Source organism: Mustelus asterias, chromosome 6 (assembly GCF_964213995.1).
Source record: "Mustelus asterias chromosome 6, sMusAst1.hap1.1, whole genome shotgun sequence".
Lineage (NCBI taxonomy): Eukaryota > Metazoa > Chordata > Chondrichthyes > Carcharhiniformes > Triakidae > Mustelus > Mustelus asterias.
Window position 1 is genome coordinate 117,767,937 of NC_135806.1, and position 24,022 is coordinate 117,791,958.

At 46.0% G+C, this 24,022-nt stretch overlaps 1 protein-coding gene across 2 annotated transcripts in view; it reads right to left on the reverse strand.

The window, feature by feature from the left end:
- Nucleotides 1–352: 352 nt before the first annotated feature.
- The window catches only part of tlr3 (toll-like receptor 3), a 32,719-nt gene continuing 9,049 nt past the window's right edge, over nucleotides 353–24,022 (reverse strand). The window contains exons 3-6 of one of the 2 annotated variants that reach the window (XR_013498216.1): nucleotides 14,005–14,196; nucleotides 4,562–6,414; nucleotides 1,319–4,321; nucleotides 357–1,286 (exon numbers count right to left, since the gene is read on the reverse strand). Coding sequence is in view for 1 of the 2 variants with exons in the window: in XM_078215038.1 (XP_078071164.1) it covers nucleotides 4,093–4,321; nucleotides 4,562–6,414; nucleotides 14,005–14,196 (2,274 nt within the window). In the remaining variant the exon portion in view is untranslated. Of the gene's footprint in view, nucleotides 4,322–4,561; nucleotides 6,415–14,004; nucleotides 14,197–24,022 lie in introns of both variants that reach the window. The other variant, XM_078215038.1, reaches the window with a different exon arrangement.

Consider the following 24,022-nt stretch of genomic DNA (forward strand, 5'->3'; position numbering starts at 1 on the left):
TCTTTCGGACTGTGGGAGGAAAGCGGAGCACCTGGAGGAAACCCATGCAGACATGGGGGGAACATGCAAACTCCACACAGACAGTGACCCGGGAACAGAACCCGGGTCCCTGGCACTGAGGCAGCAGTGCTAACCACTGTGCCACCATGTTGCTGTTAGACCGGCTGAGTTTCTCCAGCATTTTCTGTTTTCGTTTCAGATACCAGTATCCGCAGTATTTTGCCTTTATCAGATCTTGTGGTGTAGTGGGTAACAACCCTGCCTCTGAGCCAGAAGCTCTGGGTTCGAGTCCCATCCCAGGATTTTGTATATTACCCTTCAGTGAACAAATCCACCAGGCATTGTTGATTGAGCATTTCAAATATGCTTTATTTCAGTATTATGAATAAAGCTCCAAAACTCAAAGCCAGTGAAAAAAAAACTACAGAAGTACAATTTTAATAAACTTCCACAATTGTTTAAATAGCAAAGACATGTTAATTGGCACACCCCGATACCCAAGAAACGAAGGGGACAGCTTACTTTTTCCCTGGACCCGTACTGAAATATAATTGTGAATTTCTGGATAGAAGGATTTATTTTTCTCTTTATTCATTAGTTTCTTTCTAAGTTAGATACTGAGAAATAAATTTTACACTGTGGTGTCATCCATATTCACATTATGCTACATTTTAGTGCAGGAAAATAGATCAATTACGTTACAAAGCATTGGCATCACAAGATACCATTAAAAAACTTGGAAATCTTACATAAAATACTGAAAGATAGAATAACACTGCATCATGAGGTTAGTTTCGATATGTACCTTGCTGACATTCAGCATTACTTCTCTCTCCGACTTTTATGTGAAACCCGTGTTGACATCATTCTCAAAAACTGTCTCCTGGCCTAAGATCTGAATGAGCAAAATCTTCTCCCAGCCAAATGTCTGCAACAGTGGAAGCTGTTTTTGGCAGCCCTCACAAATATATGAGAGGTCACACAACACCAGGTTATAGTCCAATAGGTTTATTTGAAATAAACTCTTTTTACCCTCATCTTGTCCACCTCAGACCATCTCCACATCACGGCCACAAATATACGGACCTCCACCCTTGGTCCCTTCAACATCCCCTTCTGTTGCCACCTTGGGTATTAAACTCCTGGCAGTAGTTAGTGAAGTGGGGGAGACCAGAATTCAATCTTTACTCAGCTTTGCATTTATTTACAAAGTGAAACATCCCGGCTGGAATTCTCCAGCCATTCACATCCCATCGCCACTGCCAACGAGGACGAAGAATTTGGCACTCAGCCAAATCTTCGTTCACTGCAGCAGGACCAGAGAATCCCACCCTACACGTGTAAGGCTCCGAACTCTACAGCCAACAACCGGTTTCGTTAAGTGTCTCCTTCTACCCTTATGAACAGACCTAAAACAATTTACTGAGTTAACGAATGAACCACCCCTTAAAGGGATACTAACAAAAAAAAGTATCTCTTTATACTCTTCTGAGCACAATAGAAACAAATAAATTAATTAACAGCCACTTAAAGGGACATTGCACCAAAAATCTAAACTTTCAAGGAAACTTATCAAGTATTAAATTAGAGTACCATTTTGGGGGCTGATGATGCAGCCCTGAAGCATAGTATTTTCAGCGTACCAATAAAATAAACAAATGAACCAATAATTAAACTAACTAATTATTAGCCCCTTAAAGGGACACCGAAACAAAAAACAATTTGTTTTATACTTTAGAATCATAGAATCCCTACAGTGCAGAAGGAGGCCGTTTGGCCCATTGAGTCTGCACCGACCACATTTCCCCCCAGGCCCTATTCCCATAACCCCACATATTTACTCTGCTAATCCACTGACACTAGGGTCGATTTAACATGGCCAATCAACCTAACCTGCGCACCTTTGGTCTGTGGGAGGAAACAGGAGCATCTGGAGGAAACCCACGCAGACGTGGGGAGAATGTGCAAACTCCACACTGACGGTGACCTGAGGCCGGAATTGAACCCGGGTCCCTGGTGCTGTGAGGTAGCGGTGCTAACCACTGTGCCACCCGGGATGTGAGGCCAGCATTTGTTGTTTATCCCAAATTGCCTTGAACTCAATGACTTACCAGAGGGCAGTTAAGAGTCAACCAAATGTAGGCCAGACCAGGTAAGGACGGCAGATTTCCTTCCCTAAAGGACATTAGTGAACCAGATGTGTTTTTTACGACAATCAATGATAGTTTCAAGGTCACCCCTACTGTGCGTATCTTTATATTCCAGATTTTGTGAATTGAGTTTAAATTCCACCAGTTGCCATAGTGAGATTTGAACCCATGTCCTCCAAGCTTTAGCCTGGATCCCTGGAATGCTAGCCTAGTGACACTGCCATGATGCCACCACCTCCCTATAACTGATAATTGCCCAATAAAGTCCCGTTAAGGAGATTTGTCTTCGTACCATAAACAATCAACCTGCTTAATTATTCTCCAGAACACTTAGGCAACAGAATAATGTTTTGCGCATGACCGATTTTACTGCTGTATTGCCAAACACGACATAATAGCAATTCAAAATTCATTACTGAGTTTGTAAAAGGGATTTGAGTCATAGAATTATAGAAATTTACAGCATAGAAGGAGGCCATTCAGTTGTGCCTTGAATGGCCATGTCAAACCCCACTTTCCAGCATCTCGTCTGTGGCCTTGTAGGTTACAGCGTTTCAAAATACATATCCAAGTACCTTTTAAATGTTCTGAAGATTTCTGCCTCCACCATAATTTCAGGCAGTGAGTCCCATATCCCAAACACCCTCCAGGTGAAAAGAATCTCTCCTAGCACACTTGCCCTAAGCCTTTACCACCTTGTGACTCATTGATCCATGGGATCCAGGGGAATGTAGCAAGCTGGATATAAAATTAACCCAGTGGCAGGAAACAAAGGTCATGATGTGGAGATGCTGCATTGGACTGGGGTGGACACAGTAAGAAGTCTCACAACACCAGGTTAAAGTCCAACAGGTTTATTTGGTAGCACGAGCTTTCAGACCACTCACCTGATGAAAGAGCAGTGCTCCGAAAGCTTGTGATACCAAATGAACCTATTGGACTTTAACCTGGTATTGAGAGACTTCTTACAGGAAACAAAGGGTAATTGTTGATGGGTGTGCTTGATTCTGGAAAGCTGTTTCCAGTGGGGTTCCATGAGGCTCAGTATGAGGTCCCCTGCTTTTTGTGATATATATATTAATGATCTGAATGTAAATGTGGTAGGAATGATCAAGAAGTTTGTAGACAACACAAAAATAGGCTGTGTGGTTGATATCGAGGAGGATTCCTCTAGACTGCAGGAAGATATCAACGGACTGGTCAAGTAGGCAGAAAAGTAACAAATGGAATTCAACCCAGAGAAATGTGAGGTGATAGCCCTTGGAGAGTTCAACCAATGCAAAGAAATACATAATAAGTGAGATAGTACTGAGAGGTGGAGGAAGTGAAAGACCCTTGAATAAGTGTCTACAGATCCTGGAAGGTAGCAGGAGAGGTCAATAAGATGGTTAAGAAGGCATATGGAATCCTTTATTAGATGAGGCATAGAATATACGAGTGGTCGGGTTATGCCAGAAATATGCAAAACATTAGTTGTAGGCCACAACTTGAATACTTCCGTGCACTTATGGTCACCTTATTACAGAAAGGTTGTAATTACATTAGAGAAGGTACAGAGAAGATTTAAGAGGGCGTTGTCAGGAACGATTTAAGGTGATTGGCAAAAGAAGTGACATGGGGGAAGATTTTTTACAGAGCGAGTGGTTAGGGTATGGATTACACTGCCTGAGAGTGTGATGGCAGCAGGTTCAATCGCAACATTCAAAGGAGAAATGGATCATGTTCGGAAGAGGAAAGATTTGCACAGCTAGGAGGAAACGTTGAGTGGCACTTGGTGAGTTGTTTTTGCAAAGGGAGAGTACAGATACGAAGAGCTGAATAGCTGCAGAAGGAGACTATTCTATGATTCTATTCAAACTTCTGTTGCTAATACTTGCCCCAAAGTAGCCCTTTTTTTACCCCATGCATTAGACTCAAGAGTGTTTATTGCATTTCTCGAAAGTTACTGGACTTGGTTACTTGAACCAAGCGCAATCTTAAGCTTCTGGTGAAAAGCAGGTATTCGCTCCTGGTGCACAGGCCAGGACAGAATGCAGTGCGACTTGAACATTCCTCTTCGGAGGCAGAGCATCTGGTGTAATTTATAATCAGGGATGTCTTGTAAAAATATCAAAATGATTGCATCGCGGCTTTGCAGAATAGCTTGCTGCATGGCTTGATGCACCTTGAACCTGCAATCAGAAAAGCAACATATGATGTAGGGCATTGGATATTTCTCCTGACCCGATAAGATTTGCACATCAACCCAGTGAACCTTTGCCCTCCCGTTATGGGACCAGGGCAATGAAAATCACTGTCAGGCAGCCCAGCGTCAGTGGATGGGAGATGGCCCGTGTAGATAACAGCAAAGACATGTCGGCCTGTTTTGCTCCCGTGAATACTTTGTAAATACGTAATGAAAGTGAGCATACCTTCTGCACCAGGGGTCCTTTAAAAGCTCGTGAGTCATGACAAAGATGATTTTTCTGCTCTGGCTTATACTGTTCACAATGGATTCCAGCTCAGAAATTCCGACCTCGGAGTCCCTTTCTTCCAAACAAAACTGGAACACAGTTTGGTCGTGTTGCTCCAAGGGCAACAAGTAGTCGTTGACCCAGTCAGCGTCATTCTTGGCATGAATAATGTAAGCATCGTACTCAAATTGAACTTCCTGATGGTCTATCTCCTTAAAGCCAAATACCCGGTTGACAGAAACGTTCCAGTAGAATTCGAACCTCCACCCCTGAAACTGAACCAGAAGCACAGTGAATATGAAGCCAAGTATCGCGCTGCTACAGATTATGAATGCACCCTCAAAAGGGGCGGCGTCTTTGCAGGAAGATATGTCAAAAGATATGACCGTTCGGTTGTGGTAACTCGGTGGGGTGTTGCAAATGTATTGACTATTTAAGTGAGGGATGCTGCAATTGGTCTTATTAAGCCAGGTAACAAACCAGAAAATACTTTCACAAGTGCAGTCAAAAGGATTCAATCCCATGTAGAGAGCCGTTAGGTTATTAAATACTTGGCTAAAAACACCTTTCTCGACAGAGGTGATCAGATCTTTCTGCAGATGTAGTAACTTGAGAGATCGCAAGTCATTAAAAACACCATCTGGAAGAAAATTTAAGTTGTTCAAGCTTAAATCTAAAACACTGAGTTTATACAGTCCTTGAAACGCTTTCTCTGGGAGCTCGTCCAACCCATTGGTTTGCAGATCAAGTATCTGGAGCTCCTTCATTCTGCTTAGGTAAAGAACCGGACCACCAGGATTAATACTCTTCCAGAGCCGTGCCAAGTTATTGTGTTGCAACTTCAAAACTCGAAGCTGCTGGAGCTCCCGGAAGACATCTTTATCCAGATTGGCTAAATTATTGTTGCTAAGGTCAAGGACCGTGAGGTTGCGAAGCGGATCAAATGGCGAGGGTTGAAAGTTCAGCGAGACGATATTTGACTTGCTCAGCATCAAGGTTTTCATGGAAGGGACATGAACAAAGGACGATGGGGTCAAAGCTAACTTCGTGTTGTACGACAGGTATATTTCCTCGACCTCACCGAGACCCCGGAATTCCTCTCCCGTCAGGGTCTGAGCAATGGAATTGAGACCAATGTCCAGTTTTTTCAGGCTCTTGAACCAGGAGAAAGCTCCGCCATGCAGCTTGGAAATTTTTGTTTTCGTCAGATTGAGATTGACAAGGGGAGACTCGGCAAGAGAGACGAAAGTTTCATTACTGATGGTTTTTAAATCGACCAGGCAGTTGTACAGGCTAAGATATTGCAGACTGGTCAGGCCGGAGAACGTATGTGCCCTTATGCCTGCTATACTGTTGCCCTCCAGATTGAGTTGCACCAGGTTTTTCAGCCCCTGAAATGAGTAATCGTCAATGAGAGATTCTGCTTCAGTCCGGACGTTCTGCCCCTTGAGGCCTTTTTTCAAGTTCAGAGACTTTAAATTTCCCAGTCCAGCAAATGTTTTGCGGGTGATATGTCCAATGCTGTTGTTCTCAAGGTGCAGGTACTCTAAGTTACGCAACCACTCAAACGAATTATCCTGCAGCGTAGTTAACCTGTTGTTGGACAGATCCAGGGACGTCAGGTTTGTTTTGTTTAGTCCAACAAAGGTAGTGTTCTGTACTTTCAGGTGTGTGTTCCTCAAAGAAAGCTCAACGATGTCAGTCTCTGACAATGCCTGACAGAGCTGGTCAGTGGTATTTGGATGGAGGAGAACATCATCCATAATTAGAACGTGTAAGCTTCCAATGTAGTCGAAACAATGAAGGTCAAACTGGAAAAGAACAAAGAAATATGTTGTTTATTTCTAAGAACAAAGAACAAAGAAAATTCAGCACAGGAACAGGCCCTTCGGCCCTCCAAGCCTGCACCAGCGATGATGCCCGACTGAACTAAAACTTCCTACTCTTCCGGGGACCATATCCCTATTCACATCTTATTCATGTATTTGTCCAGAAGCCCCTTAGAAGTCACTATCATATCTGCTTCCACTACCTTCCCCGGCAGCGAGTTCCAGGCACCCACCACGGTCTGTGTAAAAAACCTGCCTCGTATATCTCCTTTAAACCTTGCCCCTCTGGGCAACCTTCTACTGGCATAGTTTTGAATAATAATACAAATATTTCTATTTATATGGTACCGCATCACACAGAAAGATCTCAAATTTGTTGCTTTGCCTGAGTAACATCCATATAACACAACTATGTATCATCCTGGGGATTACCATAGATCCTAAACTGAATTGGTCCAGCCACATAAATACTATGGTTACAAGGGCTGGTCAGAGGCTGGAAATTTTGTGGACAGTAACTCACCTCCTGAATCCTCAAATCTATCCGCCGTCTACAAGACACAAGTCAGGAGTGTGTTGGAATACTCTCCACTTGGCTGGATGAGTGCAGCGCCAACAACACTCAAGAATTTCAACACCATCCATAAGACCATTAGATATAAGAGCAGAATTAGGCCATTCGGCCCATCAGGTGTGGTCCGCCATTCAATCAGGGCTGATAAGTTTCTCAACCAGATTTTTTCCTTTTCCCCATTACCTTTGATCCCTTTACCAATCAAGAACCTATCTATCTCTGTCTTCAATATACTCAATGACCTGGCCTCCACAACCTTCTGTGGCAATGAATTCCATAGATTCACCACCCTCTGGCTGAAGGAATTTCTCCTCATCTCAGTTCTAAAGGGTCGTCCCATCACTCTGAGGCTGTGCCCTCGGGTCCTAGTATCACCTACTAATGGAAACATCTTCCCCACGCCTACTCTATCCAGACCGTTCATTATTTTGTAAGTTTCAATGAGATCCCCCCCTCATCCTTCTAAACTCCATCCAGGACAAAGACACTCATTGGCACTCCATCTACTACGATTAACATTCACTTTCCGTAACACGTGCCCAGTGGCAGCTGTGTGTACCAGGGACAAGAGGCACCGCAGAAACTTGCGAAACCTCCTTTGACAGCACCTTCTAAATTCACGACTTTTATCAACAGGAAGGGAAACGGCAGCAGATGCCTGGGAACACCACCACCTGCAGATTCCCCTTCATCCTGACTTGGAAATATATTGTGGTTCTTTTATTGTCGCTGGGTCAAAATCCTGGAACTCCCTCCCTAACATCACTGTGGGTGTACCTACATCATATGGACTGCAGCAATTGAAGAAAGGGGCTCGTCAACAACACTCAAATTCCAAAATAAAGAGAAATAAGAAACCGAACACTGTTAATTCACAAATATCACTCAGCTCGAGGTATTACTGCTTGAAAATTACTCAACAGGAATCGATAGGTGTTAATCAGTTCAGAATTGGATATTGTGTACACATAGACAATGTGGGCAATATATCACTTTATGTTGAAATTAGTATTTGGATTTTGTAACTTCAGATTCCTGTGAAAAGCACAGACTAAGAAACACCAGGTGATATTGAATTTTCAGCATAATTAGTTACGAGTAATTGTTAGCTATTCTCCCTAAGGTAACTTTCTGTTTTATCATGCCAGCCACATCAGCTACCAAAGTTAACTTTTAAATACTCTATCCTGAGGCTTAGAATCATAGAATCCTACAGTGCAGAAGGAGGCCATTTGGGGTGTCAGCTGGGGGAGGGGCGGGGGGGGGGTCAGCCTGCTGGGGAGGCCGGCACTGCAGGGGGTGGGGTCGCGTCTGCAGGGATGGAGGGGTCTGGATGGAGGGGTGAAATATGAGTGTTAAGCCAGTGTGTTGTTCGCAGTGCAGTATGTGGGAGGTCCTGGAGGCACCTGGCCTCCCGGACATCCACATCTGTGAGGGGTGTGTCGAGCTGCGGTTCCTGAGGGACCGTGTTAGGGAGCTGGAACTGCAGCTCGAGGATCTTAGGCTGTTAAGGGAGAATGAGGTGGTGATAGACAAGAGCTATCATCAGGTGGTCACACCAGGGCCACGGGAGGAGGCCAAGTGGGTGACGGCCAGGAAGGGTAAAGCTCGGGTGATTGAGAGCACCCCGGTGGGTGTGCCCCTACACAACAAGTACTCCTGCCTGAGTACTGTTGGGGGGGACAGCCCATCTGGGGGAAGCAGCAGTGGCCGTGTCTCTGGGGTGGAGTCCGGCCTTGTAACTCAGAGGGCTAAGGAAAAGAGGAGGAAGGCAGTATTAATCGGGGACTCGACAGTCAGGGGGACGGACAGGCGATTTTGCGGAGGCAGGCGGGAGTCTCGCATGGTGGTCTGCCTCCCTGGGGCTGGGATCCAGGATGTCGCTGGGCGAGTCCCAGAAATCCTGAGGTGGGTGGGAGAGAAGCCGGAGGCAGCGGTACATATTGGTACCGCTGATGTGGGAAGGAAGGGGGAAGGGGTCATGAAAAGAGAGTATAGGGAATTAGGGAGACAGCTGAGGAGGAGGAAAGCAAAGGTAGTAATCTCAGGATTGCTGCCTGTGCCACGGGAAGGTGAGGACAGGAATGGAGTGAGGTGGAGGATGAATGTGTGGCTGAGGGACTGGTGCAGGGGGCAGGGATTCAGGTTCCTGGACCATTGGGATCTCTTCAGGGGCAGGTGTGACCTGTACACAAAAAACGGGTGGCACTTGAATCCCAGGGGGACCAATATCCTGGCAGGATGGTTGGCTAAGGCTACTGGGGAGAGTTTAAACTAGATAGGTTGGGGGGAGGGGATCAAAATGAGGTGACTGAGAGTGAGGAAGGTAGCTCGCAAACAGAGAAGGGTTATAGGCGGTGCAAGAGGGCGGATGGACAGGGAATAGAGAAGGGGAGAGCTCAGACCAAAGGATTGAGATGTGTTTACTTTAATGCCAGGAGTATAGTGAATAAAGGGGATGAGCTCAGAGCGTGGATCGATGCCTGGAAGTGTGATGTGGTGGCCATTACGGAGACTTGGATGTCTCGGGGACAGGACTGGATACTCCAGGTGCCGAGATTCAGATGTTTCAGGAAGGACAGGGAGGAGGCAAGAGAGGGGGTGGAGTGGCACTGCTGATCAGGGATAGTGTCACAGCTGTAGAGAAGGTGTATGCTGTGGAGGGATTGTCCACCGAGTCTCTGTGGGTGGAGGTTCGGAGTGGGAAGGGGCCGGTCACTTTGCTGGGAGTTTTCTATAGGCCGCCCAATAGTAACAGGGAGGTGGAGGAGCAGATAGGGAAACAGATCCTGGAGAGATGCAGTAATAGCAGAGTTGTTGTGATGGGAGACTTTAATTTCCCAAACATAGATTGGAATATCCCTAGGGTAAGGGGATTGGATGGGGAAGAGTTCGTTAGGTGTGTTCAGGAGGGTTTCCTGACACAGCATGTGGACAAGCCTACAAGAGGAGAGGCTGTACTTGATCTGATACTGACCAATGAACCTGGACAGGTGTCAGATCTCTGTGGGAGAGCATCTTGGGGATAGCGATCATAACTCTATCTCCTTTAGGCTTGCATTGGAAAAAGAGAGGATCAGGCAAGCTAGGAAAGTGTTGATATGGAGTAAGGGGAATTATGAAGACATTAGACAGCAAATTAGAGGAGTGAATTGGAAGGAGGTATTCTTGGGGAAATGTACTGAAGAGAGATGGCAGTTTTTCAAGGAATGTCTGTCTAGAGTTCTACAGGACAACGTTCCGAGCAGACACGGAGGTGTTGGTCGGTTAAAGGAACCGTGGTGCACAAAAGCTGTGCGGGACCTAGTCAAGAAGAAAAGGAAAGCGTACAAAAGGCTCAGAGAGCTTGGCGAAGATAGGGATTTAGAAGAGTATGCGGCTTGTAGGAAGGGACTAAAGAAGGAAATTAAGAGAGCCAGAAGGGGTCACGAGAAGGCCCTGGCAGGTAGGATTAAGGAGAACCCTAAGGCGTTCTATAAATATGGAGAGTAAAAGGATGAGACGTGATGGAATAGGGCCTATAAAAGGTGAAGGCGCGAAAGTCTGTACGGAACCAGTAGAAATGGCAGAGGTGCTCAATGAGTATTTTGTCTCGGTTTTCACAGAGGAGAAGGACCGAGGTGGATGTACTGAGGGTGTGCGGTGGACTGAAAGGATTGAGTATGTGGACTTTAAGTAAGAGTGCTGGAATCTTTGAATGGCATCAAGATAGATAAGTCGCTGGGTCCGGATGGGATGTACCCCAGGTTACTGTAGGAGGCGAGGGAGGAGATTGCAGAGCCTCTGGCGATGATCTTTGCGTCGTCGATGGAGATGGGAGAGGTGCCGGAGGATTGGGGGATTGCGGATGTGGTTCCTATTTTCAAGAAGGGGAATAGGGATAGCCCAGGTAATTACCGACCGGTGAGTCTAACCTCAGTGGTTGGTAAACGGATGGAGAAGATCCTGAACGACAGGATATACGAGCATTTAGAGAGGTTTAGTATGCTCAAGAATACTCAGCATGGCTTTGTCAAGGGCAGATCGTGCCTTACGAGCCTGGTGGAGTTCTTCGAAAATGTGACTAAACACATTGATGAAGGGAAAGCGGTAGATGTGGTTTATATGGATTTTAGCAAGGCTTTCGATAAGGTCCCCCATGCAAGGCTTCTAGAAAAAGTGAGAGGGCATGGGATCCAAGGGGCTGCTGCCTGGTGGATCCAGAACTGGCTTGCCCAAAGGAGGCAGAGAGTGGGTATAGATGGGTCTTTTTCTAAATGGAGGTCGGTCACCAGTGGTGTGCCCCAGGGATCTGTTCTGGGACCTTGTCATTTTCATAAATGACCTGGATGAGGAAGCGGAGGGATGGGTTGGTAAGTTTGCCGACGACACGAAGGTTGGTGGGGTTGTGGATAGTCTGGAGGGATGTCAGAAGTTACAGAGGGACATAGATAGGATGCAAGACTGGGCGGAGAAGTGGCAGATGGACTTCAACCCAGATAAATGTGTCGTGGTCCATTTTGGTAGGACAAATGGGATGAAGGAGTACAATATAAAGGGAAAGACTCTTAGTACGGTAGAGGATCAGAAGGACCTTGGGGTCCGGGTCCATAGGACTCTGAAATCGGCCCCGCAGGTGGAGGAGGTGGTTAAGGCAGCGTATGGTGTGCTGGCCTTTATCAATCGAGGGATTGAGTTTAGGAGTCCGGGGATAATGATGCAGCTATATAAGACCCTCGTCAGACCCCACTTGGAGTACTGTGCTCAGTTCTGGTCGCCTCACTATAGGAAGGATGTGGAAAAGATTGAAAGGGTGCAGAGGCGATTTACAAGGATGTTGCCTGGATTGGCATGCCTTATGAGGATAGGCTGAGGGAGCTCGGTCTTTTCTCCTTGGAGAGACGAAGGATGAGAGGAGACCTAATAGAGGTGTATAAGATGTTGAGAGGCATAGTTCGGGTGGACTCTCAGAGGCTTTTTCCCAGGGTGGAAATGTCTGCTACGAGAGGACACAGGTTTAAGGTGCTGGGGGGTAGGTACAGGGGAAATGTTAGGGGTAAGTTTTTCACACAGAGGGTGGTGGGCGAGTGGAATCGGCTGCCCTCAAGGGTGGTGGAGGCGAACTCAATAGGGTCTTTTAAGAGACTCCTGGATGAGTACATGGAGCTTAATAGGATGGAGGGTTATAGGTATGTCTAGAAGGTAGGGATGTGTTCGGCACAACTTGTGGGCCGAAGGGCCTGTTTGTGCTTTAGTTTTTCTATGTTTCTATGAAATCGGGGCAGGCCGGAAAGGGGGTTAAATACATGTTTGGCTGCAGATTTCCATGTCGCATAGTGTAACCTGCAGCACCACACCTTCCGGGCCCGACTTGGTCAGAAAGTGGCAGCATTGCAGAGGGTGAGAGCAGGGTGCAAAGGTCACCATCTCCCAGAATCCTACAGTGCAGGTCACTGTCTGTGTGGAGTCTGCACGTTGTCCCCATGTCTTGCATGGGTTTCCTCCGGGTGCTCCGGTTTCCTCCCACAGTCCAAAGATGTGTGGGGTTAGGTTGATTGATCATGCTAAATTAACCCTCGTGTCAGGGGGATTAGCAGTGTAAATGCGTGGGGTTGTGGGAATGGGGCCTGGGTGGGATTGTGGTCGGTACAGACTCGATGGGCTGAATCGCTTCTTTCTATAGGGATTCTATGACTTTCAGCCCAATCAGTCTGTGCTAGCATTTACCAGCTTTTGGGGTGGCACGGTGGCCCAGTGGTTAGCACTGCTGCCTCACATTGCCAGTTCGATTCCCGGCTTCGGTCACTGTCTGTGCGGAGTCTGCACGTTCTCCCCGTGTCTGCGTGGGTTTCCTCCCACAGTCCAAAATTCGTACTGGTTAGGTGCATTGGCCGTGCTAAATTCTCCCTCAGTGTACCCGAACAGGCACCAGAGTGTGGCGACTGGGGGATTTTCACAGTAACTTCATTGCAGTGTTAATGTAAGCCTACTTGAGACACTAATAAATAAACTTTTCCTTCCCATTTTTCTATCCTCTCAGTATGAACATATTTTTATAAGGTTGCTGGCCTGCACTCTATTATACCAGCCTCTTCTGCTTTTGCTTCAGATTTACCTCCTTCTTGCTCCCACTGTTCATCTTCTCTGCTTTTCTGTATCTTTACATCTATTTCCTCCTTTTTCTTTTATGATATTCTTGGCCATTTCATTGATAATTCCTTTCTGTATCCCCTCCATCGCCCTTTTGTTATGGCTCTAATTGATTGTTTGTTCAGATCAAGGTAAATAATCCAATTGCATTTATCTATTCTGCTCCGGTAGCCTTTTTCTCTTTATCTACTTATCTCATCCATTCTTGAATGTGCGCACAGTGTCTGATTTAACCATTAACCCTGGAAATGAATTCCTCAGCCTCACAATTCCCACTGCAAAGAAGCATTTTCTGCTCTCTAAGTCTCTTGTGTATCTTGCCTCTCATTCTTATCCCCTCAGTTACTGGAGACTGTTTGCTTCTTTCTTCAGAATTTCTATCACATTATAGAATCCCTACAGAGCAGAAAGAGACCATTCGGCCCATTGAACCTGCACTGACAACAGTTCCACCCAAGCTCTATCCCCGTAACTCTCACATATTTACCCCGCTAATCCTCCTGACACTAAGTATGGCCAATCCACCTTTGGCGTGTGGGAGGAAACCGGAGCATCCAGAGGAAACCCAGGCAGACATGGGGAGAACATGCAGACTACACACAGACAGTGACCCAAGGCTAGAATTGAACCTGGGTCCCTGACACTGTGAGGCAATAGTGCTAACCACTGTGCCACAGTGACAAAAGCAGAAACGAAATCTTCATCTCTGTTTCTCTCCTCTGACCAGGGTGCACACAGCCTGGTGATTCTGAAACGTGGCAGTTTCCATTGGGCTGGCACACAGTTTGCACGCGCCTACCTCATGCCTTAAATTAATCGAGTGGAGAGTGTGGCCGTGGCCTGGCTCCCCAGCACAGAAACATCATTACCTCAGTTAGCTTGTTGGATGACAAATCGAGCTGGTCCAATGTGGTGTTCTTGAGAAAGTCAAAATCACCGCCCTTCAGCTGTGTGATTTTGTTTGCAGATAGCGCCAATCTCTGCAGGCTTTGCAACTGTGGCTGAGTGCCCAGTTTACCAGAAACCAATTTGTTGTGAGACACATCCAGGACTGTCAAGTTCTTAAAAAAACAGAAAAGCACAATCAAGTTAGAGCCGACTCAAGAACAGCTTCTTCCCTGCTGCCATCAGACTGTTGAATGGACCTACCTCGCACGAAAGTTAAAGTTTATTTATTAGTCACAGGGAAGGTTTACATTAACACTGCAATGAAGTTACTGTGAATTTCCCCTAGTCGCCACACTCCGGCACCTGTTCGGGTCAATGCACCTAACTAGCACATCTTTCAGACCGTGGGAGGAAACTGGAGCATCCGGAGGAAACCCACACAGACACGGGGAGAACGTGCAGACTCTGTACAGACAGTGACCCAAGCCAGGAATTGAACCTGGGTCCCTGGCGCTGTGAAGCAGCAGTGCTAACCACTGTGCCACCATGCCGCCTAGAGTTGATCTAAGTTGATCTTTCTCTACACCCTAGCTATGACTGTGACACTACATTCTGCACTCTCTCCTTTCCTTCCCTATGAATGGTATGCTTTGTCTGTATAGCGTGCAAGAAACAATACTTTTCACTGTATACTTACGCATGTGACAATAATAAATCAAATCAAACCAGAATAAAATTAAATATTGCCCATTTCCATCTTGTTGGATAACCCGTCAAATTCTCCTCATTACAATGGGTTGGATTTCCTGACCTTTGCTTACAGGGAATTGCCCAATTACCTGATTTAAATTTTAAGTTCATTTATTAGTGTCACAAGTAGGCTTACATTAACACTGCGATGATGTTACTATGAAAACCCCCTAGTCGCCACACTCCAGCACCTGTTTGGGTACACTGAGGGGGAATTTAGCATGGCCAATCCACCTAACCAGCACATCTTTCAGACTGTGGGAGGAAACAGGAGCACCCGGAGGAAACTCACGCAGACACAGGGAGAGTGTGCAAACTCCGCACAGACAAATGACCCAAGCCGGGAATCGAACCCGGGTCCCTGACGCTGTGAGGCAGCAGTGCTAACTACTGTGATCTGAATTACAAAGCACCACCCCCCCAACCCCACGCCTGCCCCAGAATCTCCTGGCTTTCCTCAGTGGCTGAAGATTAGGCTTCACTCGGACTGTCAAAAGTCACACTAATAAACTGGGAGGGAGCATTCCCAGCCTCTCACCTCATTTGTCTTCCCCCAGGATATTTAGGTGGAATCAGAACCCACTGACTGCCCATGTCTCGGACTCCACACTTGTCTTTCTTTCCCCACCTTTTTTTCTCCTCTTTCAGGATTAGTCTTCTGTTTTATTAAAGTTTGGGTCACTGGACTGCACCCCATTTTGCAGCTTCAACTATTTTCTTTTCTGATTTACCCCCTCCTTGCCCCTGCTAATCACATTCTCCACTTTGTTACTTTTTTGAACCATCTCTTTTTATCCTGTAAAATGCCAGAAAGTTTTACTGATAATTCCTCGCGTTTATTTCCTGTTCTGCTCCCAGTTGATTGTCTGCTATTTCAGGATTGTTGCAGTAACATCAACTGGTCTGACCCCACGAGACAAAGCAACAGATCCGCTTTTTGAAAGTTCCAACATTTAAAGTTTTCTCTTTCTAATTTTCAACTCACACTGCGACTTTATATTTGCCAACAATTTAATGTTAAAACCTGACTGAAATAGTTTTCCTGAACATAAAATTAATAAATCATACATTTAGCAGGTGGCGCAGTGGTTAGCCCTGCTGCCTCACAGCGCCAGGGACCTGGGTTCCATTCTCGGCTTGGGCCACTGTCTGTGCAGAGTCTGCACGTTCTCCCTGTGTCGGCGTGGGTTTCCTCTGGGTGCTCCAATTTTCTCCCAAAATCCAAAAGACATGCTGGATAGGTATATTCTCACTCAGTGTACCCAAACAGTCGCCGTGTTTAAAGTTGATTTATTAGTGTCACGAGTAGGCTTACATTAACACTGCAATGAAGTTACTGTGAAAATCCCCTCGTCACCGTACTCTGGTGCCTGTTCGGGTACACTGAGGGAGAATTTAGCATGGCCAATGCACCTAATCAGCACATCTTTCGGACTTTGGGAGGAAACTGGAGCATCCGGTGGAAACACACACAGACACGGGGAGAACACGCTAACTCCACACAGACAGTGACCCAAGACTGCTTGGGTCTTGGGTCAAGGGAGCTCAGTCTTTTCTCCTTGGAGAGACGTAGGATGAGAGGAGACCTAATAGAGGTATATAAGATGTTGAGAGGCATAGATCGGGTGGACTCTCAGAGACATTTTCCCAGGGTGGAAATGGCTGCTACGCGAGGACACAGGTTTAAGGTGCTGGGGGGTAGGTACAAGGGAAATGTTAGGGGGAAGTTTTTCACACAGAGGGTGGTGGGCGAGTGGAATCGGCTGCCGTCAGTGGTGGTGGAGGCAAGCTCAACAGGGTCTTTTAAGAGACTCCTGGATGAGTACATGGGACTTAATAGGATGGAGGGTTATAGGTAGGCCTAAAAGGTAGGGATATGTTCGGCACAACTTGTGGGGCCGAAGGGCCTGTTTTGTGCTGTAGTTTTTCTATGTTTCTAAGATGGGAATCGAAGCCGGATTAGGGAATTTTCACAGTAACCTCATTGCAATGTTAATGTAAACCTACTTGTGACACGAATAAATAGACTTCTAAAGGTTAATTAGATTTGGTCTTCTCAAGTCTATGCAAGTCTACAGCCCCATCAAGTGGCTGCAAGTGTAAACTGCAACACTCTGGGTATTGCAGTTCCCACTTGTTGTCAGCAGATGGAAGTGTAATAACGAAGCATTCGGAACAAGGTGAATGAGTTGATGGTGCAAATCAGCACAAGTGGGTACGATCTAGTGGCCATTACAGAAACGTGGCTGAAAGGTGACCAGGACTGGGAGATGAATATCCAGGGGTATCAGGCGTTTAGGAAGAATAGACAGGAAGGAAAAGGTGGTGGGGTCGCGCTATTAATAAGAGATAATATCAGGGTAGTACTGAGGGATGACATAGGCTCTGAGGAACAAAACGTGGAATCGTTATGGGTAGAGATGAGGAATAGTAGAGGGAGAAAGACACTAGTAGGTGTGGTATATAGGCCCCCGAATAATAATGTTGAGGTAGGGAGGGCTATAAACAAGCAGATAAGGGATGCGTGTAAAAACGGAACGGCAATAATCATGGGGGACTTCAACATGCACATTGACTGGCAGACTCAAGTCGGTAAGGGTGGAATGGAGGAAGAGTTCTTAGAATGCTGTCGGGATAGTTTCCTTGAACAGCATGTTACGGAACCGACGAGGGAACGAGCTATTTTGGATCTGGTATTGTGTAACGAGGTAGGTAGAATTAAGGATCTTATTGTGAAGGACCCTCTTGGGTCTAGTGACCACAATATGGTCGAATTTCTGATTCAGATGGAAGAGGAGAAAGTTTGGTCTCAAACCAGTGTCCTCTGTTTGAACAGAGGGAAATATGATAGGATGAGGGATGAATTGGCTAAGGTAGACTGGGAGAGCAGGCTGGCAGGTAGGATAGCTGAGGAACAGTGGAGGATTTTTAAGGAGATCCTTTTCAGTTCTCAGCAAAAATATATTCCAGCAAAAAACAAGGATTGTAAGAAAAGGGAGAACCAGCCGTGGATAACGAAGGAAATAAAGGAGAGTATTAAAATAAAAACAGCTGCGTACAGAGTGGCCAAAAATAGTGGAGAAACAAGTGATTGGGAAAAATTTAAGAAACAACAAAGAGAGACTAAGAAAGCGATAAAGAAAGGAAGGATAGACTATGAAGCTAGGCTAGCAATTAATATAAAAAATGATAGTAAAAGTTTTTATAAATATATAAAAAGGAATAGAGTGGCTAGAGTGAATGTTGGACCCTTGGAGGACGAGAGGGGGGAGTTAATAGTGGGAAATGAGGATATGGCTGAGTCTTTAAATAAGTTTTTTGTGTCGGTCTTCACGGTGGAGGACACAAATAGTTTGCCAAATATTAACGATAGAGGGTTGGCAGCAGGAGAAATACTTAATACGATTAATGTTACCAGAGAGGCAGTGCTGGGTAGACTAATGGGACTGAAGGTGGACAAGTCCCCGGGTCCGGATGGAATGCATCCCAGGGTATTGAAAGAAATGTCAGAGGTAATAGTGGATGCGTTAGTGATTATTTATCAAAACTTGTTGCATTCTGGGGTAGTGCCGGTTGATTGGAAAACGGCTAATGTTACGCCGCTGTTTAAAAAAGGAAGGAGACAAAAGGCGGGTAACTATAGGCCGGTCAGCTTAACGTCTGTAGTAGGGAAAATGCTGGAATCCATTATTAAGGAGGAGATAGCAGGGCATCTGGATAGAAATGGTTCGATCAATCAGACGCAGCATGGATTCATGAGGGGAAAGTCGTGCTTGACGAACATGTTGGATTTTTATGAAGATGTGACGAGGGCGGTTGATGGAGGAGAACCGGTGGATGCGGTGTTTTTGGATTTCCAAAAGGCGTTTGATAAGGTGCCCCATAAAAGGCTGCTGAAGAAGATTAGGGCACACGGAGTTGGGGGTAGTGTGTTAAAGTGGATTGGGGACTGGCTATCCGACAGGAAGCAAAGAGTCGGAATAAATGGGTGTTTTTCCGGTTGGAGGAAGGTAACTAGTGGCGTGCCGCAGGGATCGGTACTCGGGCCGCAACTGTTTACCATTTATATAGATGATCTGGAGGAGGGGACGGAGTGTAGGGTAACGAAGTTTGCAGACGACACAAAGATAAGTGGAAAAGTGAATCGTGTGGAGGACGGAGAAGATCTGCAGAGAGATTTGGACAGGCTGAGTGAGTGGGCGAGGATATGGCAAATGGAGTATAACGTTGATAAATGCGAGGTTATACACTTTGGAGGAAATAATAACAAATGGGATTACTATCTCAATGGAAACAAATTAAAACATGCTACCGTGCAAAGGGACCTGGGGGTCCTTGTGCATGAGACGCAAAAGCCCAGTCTGCAGGTACAACAGGTGATCAAGAAGGCAAATGGGATGTTGGCCTATATTGCGAGGGGGATAGAATATAAAAGCAGGGATGTCTTGATGCACCTGTACAGGGCATTGGTGAGGCCGCAGCTGGAATACTGTGTGCAGTATTGGTCCCCTTATATGAGGAAGGATATATTGGCATTGGAGGGAGTGCAGAGAAGGTTCACCAGGTTGATACCGGAGATGAGGGGTTTGGATTATGAGGAGAGGCTGAGGAGATTGGGTTTGTACTCGTTGGAGTTTAGAAGGATGAGGGGGGATCTTATGGAGACTTATAAGATAATGCGGGGGCTGGATAGGGTGGAGGCGGAGAGATTCTTTCCACTTAGTAAGGAAGTTAAAACTAGAGGACACAGCCTCAAAATAAAGGGGGGTCGGTTAAAGACAGAGTTGAGGAGGAACTTCTTCTCCCAGAGGGTGGTGAATCTCTGGAATTCTCTGCCCACTGAGGTGGTGGAGGCTACCTCGCTGAATATGTTTAAAGCGCGGATGGATGGATTCCTGAGCGGGAAGGGAATTAAGGGTTATGGGGATCAGGCGGGTAAGTGGTACTGATCCACGTCAGATCAGCCATGATCTTATTGAATGGCGGGGCAGGCTCGAGGGGCTAGATGGCCTACTCCTGCTCCTATTTCTTATGTTCTAATATTTACATAGTGACAAAACAACAATTGCAATATAAGACTCCTTGCGTGACCTACATGTTTGGAGCAGAACATTGTGAAATAAAAACTATCAATTAACTGCAGATTTTCACAATGATTTAACTGTATTTGTCCATTCCTTTCCCTGCCCAACAATTGTGGATGTAGTTCAGGCTAATTCAATGCATGCAAAATGCTTTGGGGTGTTTCTGAGTGATGTGATGAGGTGCGACAATACAAATCTTTCCTTTTCCCTGAATGAGGACATCAGTACACACCAAGTACACGGTTCTCCAGCCTTGGATACTGCTATCATGCCTGGTGGAGTGGGGGGACATGATTATCAGTAACCCCCACAGCTTGCCTCCTGGACTTGCAGAATCTCACTAGCTGTTCTGTCTGGAGACAATACACATCTCTTTAACCTGTGCTTAATGCTCCCTCCACTCACATTGTCTGTATCTTTAAGACCTGGCTGGCTGTAGGGATTCGCATTCTAATCAGTATTCTGTGACTTGATTTTGTGTCTCTGTGCACTGTTTGAGAGCACATTTCCACTCCAACTGACGAAGGAGCAGCGCTCCAAAAGCTTATGGTATTTTGCTACCAAATAAACCTGTTGGACTTTAACCTGGTGTTGTGAGACTTCTTACTGAGTGGGGGGAAGCAGCTGCCCAACAATATTACAATTATTTAAAATAAATTTCTGGATAATCTTAACAAGGATTTGCATCAGGAGCACCTCCAGTGCTTTGAACATTACTGCAACTCCTCAATTAGGTTACTGCTGGGGGGTGAGGGGCAATGGCCTAGTGGTACTATTGCTAGACTATTAGTCCAGAAACTCAGCTGATGTTCTGGGGACCCGGGTTCAAATCCCTCCACAGCAGATGGTGGAATTTGAATTAAAATAAAATCTGGAATTAAGAATCCACTGATGACCATGAAACCATTGCCAATTGTTGGAAAAACCCATCTGGTTCACTAATGTCCTTTAGGGAAGGAAATCAGCCATCCTTACCTGGTCTGGCCTACATGTGACTCCAGAGCCACAGCAATGTGGTTGACTCTCAACTGCCCTCAGGCAACTACAGATGGGCAATAAAGGCTGGCCAGCCAGCGACGCCCATGGCCCACCAATGAATTAAAAAAAGTGCTTTTTTTAAAACTCAATTCAGAGCCTGAAAGGGAGAACACTGCACACACAGCCAGCAGCATGTGTTTATCGGGGGCTACCCAAATCTGCATCGTCTTCTCATCACCAGCCTGAAGCTAAGACTCCCTGTCAAAATGAAAGAACCTGAGTTTGATAGGCTTATCTAATATGTAGCCGAGTACCACAGAGCAAGAGGGTCAAAGGTTCAATCTGGTGGAAGAGCCGATCTCAGCACCAAGGATCTGGGCGCACAACAGAGGGATCTGTCATGGTTTAGGAGCATTGGAAATAGTTCTGGGATCAAAGAGAGTTCGGAATAAGGCCTGGGCATTGGTAAAACTCTGACAGGAAACCTTGGGATCCAAGAATGAATAAGTATGGGATGAGGTATCCTGAGATCCAGCAGGACTGAGAAGGATTGGTGAAGATTGTCGTTCAGCTAAAGGTGCAAATAAAACCATTATGAATGAAATGATATAATGTTCTTGATATCATTGACATATTCTCTGACTAACCATGAGTAATATCACTAGCTATGTTATAAATTAATGTATCTATTGTATGTTTTATGCATTGTAATTACATATTCCGCATCGCACTCACACCAGATTTAGCCAAAAATAAATAAAGCAATTTACAACTGGAATACACAAAATGCTGGAACGATTCAGCAGGTCTGGCAGCATCTCTGGAGAAAGAGGGTGAGAGAGAGAGGGAGAGATAGAGGATACATTTTCTCTCATCAGAACTGGGTAAAGTTAGAAATTAGTTTTGAGTAAAATAAAGGAGGGAAAGAGAATAAAAGGAAAGATCTGTGATATGTGAAAGGCAGAAGAAGTTGAATGAGACAAGGTTTTACGGTCAAAGGGAGTGGTAATGGGGTCAGTAAAGAAACAAGAGATGTGTCTAGAGGAGGTGTGAATGGCAGGATCCTGAACAGCTGCTGTCCGGAAAAGTAAAAGTAAAGTAAAGTTTATTTATTAGTCACAAGTAAGGCTTACATTAACACTGCAATGAAGTTACTGTGAAATTCCCCTAGTCGCCACACTCCAGCACCTGTTTGTGTCAATGCACTTAACCAGCACGTCTTCAAGACTGTGGGAGGAAACCGGAGCACCCGTAGGAAACCCACACAGACACGGGGAGAATGTGCAAACTCCACACAGACAGTGACCCAAGCTGGGAATCGAACCTGGGTCCCTGGCGCTGTGAGGCAGCAGTGCTACCCACTGTGCCACCATGCTGCCCACAGAAGTAAAGAGAAACGAGAGGGAAAAAACCAAACAAACAGAAAATCAAAATGAGGATAGAGATTACGATCTGAGATTGTATTACTGAGGTTGTCACACTATGCAAGGTATCACGATTAATAAACTCACAAAGACATATGCTGAATCAGTTCCACACAAAAGGATCACATAAGGGTGCTTTTTACATTTCCCCACCCTGCCTGTTTTCAGCAGGGGTTGGGGCGCACGTAAAATTGGGTGGGTGCCCATAGGTGGCACCCATCCCTGAGTTCAGCCCCATAATACTGGGAGGGGCGTGCACCAGAATTGGCAGCCTGTCGGCTATATTCAACCAGATGATCAAGGATCAGCCTGTTGAGTAAAGAGACCAAAACGGCACACAGTATTTGAGGTGTGATCTCACCAATAACTGGAGGATAACATCCTTACTTTTATGTTCAATTCCTCTTGCAATAAAGGATAACATTCCATTAGCCATCTTGATTACATGCTGCGCTTGCATACTAACTGATTGTGACTCCTGCACAAGGACACCTAGACCCCTCTGCACCGCAGAATTCTGCAGTCATTCTCCACTTAAGTAACACTCTGCCTTTTTATTCTTCCTACCAAAGTGAACCACTTGATATTTTCCCACATTATACTCCGTCTGTCAGATTTTTGCCCACTCGCTCATCTTATCTATATTCGTTTAGCCATGGTAAATGTGGTAAATGTGTGGGGTTATAGGATGGGGCAGTGTGGGAGGGGGGGGGGGGGGGGGATGGGCCTGGGTGGGATACTCTTTCAGAGACTTGGTGCAGACTTGATGGTCTGAATGGCCTCTTTCTCCACTGTAGCAATTCTATGGTTCTATGGTCCGCAACCTCCATGTATCCTCTTCATATCTAAGTCATTGATGTAAATTGTAAAAAGTTGAAGTCCCAACACAGATCCTGTGGGACTCGACCATCACATGCTGCCCATCAGAAAAAGACCCATTTATGCATACTCATTGTCCCTCTCCAGAGGGCCAGCATTCACAAAGAACAAAGAACAATACAGCACAGGAACAGGCCCTTCGGCCCTCCAAGTCCGCGCCGCTCCCCGGTCCAGGATTGAATCCTGAAACCAGGATCCCCGCCCAATTTTCCAGCCTATCTACATACCAATATCCTATCCACCGAGCTGTCCCTCACAGCTACGATGCTTTGTTCATTACAACCTATTAACTCACCCCCACCCCCCCATTCCAGACCATGTGATCTCCAGGGAGAGGCGAAAACCCAGAGTGAAAAACCCCAGGGCCAATATGGGGAAACAAAATCTGGGAAATTCCTCTCCAACCCCCTGAGGCGATCGAAACGAGTCCAGGCGATCACAATGGCCCCGATTGGAAAATGCTTCCCAACCCTAGTCATTTCCACTTCCACGAACACCATATGAATTCCCTGCCCCCGAGACAGGTTCCCAACTATCCGCAGTCTCGCTCTGTACTGGCACCAGCAAGATGATCATAGAATGAAGCCTTGAAACGAGAAACAAGGAACAATTAGCCCGCGCCGCTCCCTGGTCCAAACTAGACCACTCTTTTGTATCCCTCCATTCCCACTCCGTTCATATAGCTGTCTAGATAAGTCTTAAACGTTCCCAGTGTGTCCGCCTCCACCACCTTGCCCGGCAACACATTCCAGGCCCCCACGACCCTCTGTGTAAAATATGTCCTTCTGATATCTGTGTTAAACCTCCCCCCCTTCACCTTGACCCTATGACCCCTCGTGAACGTCACCACCGACCCGGGGAAAAGCTTCCCACCGTTCACCCTA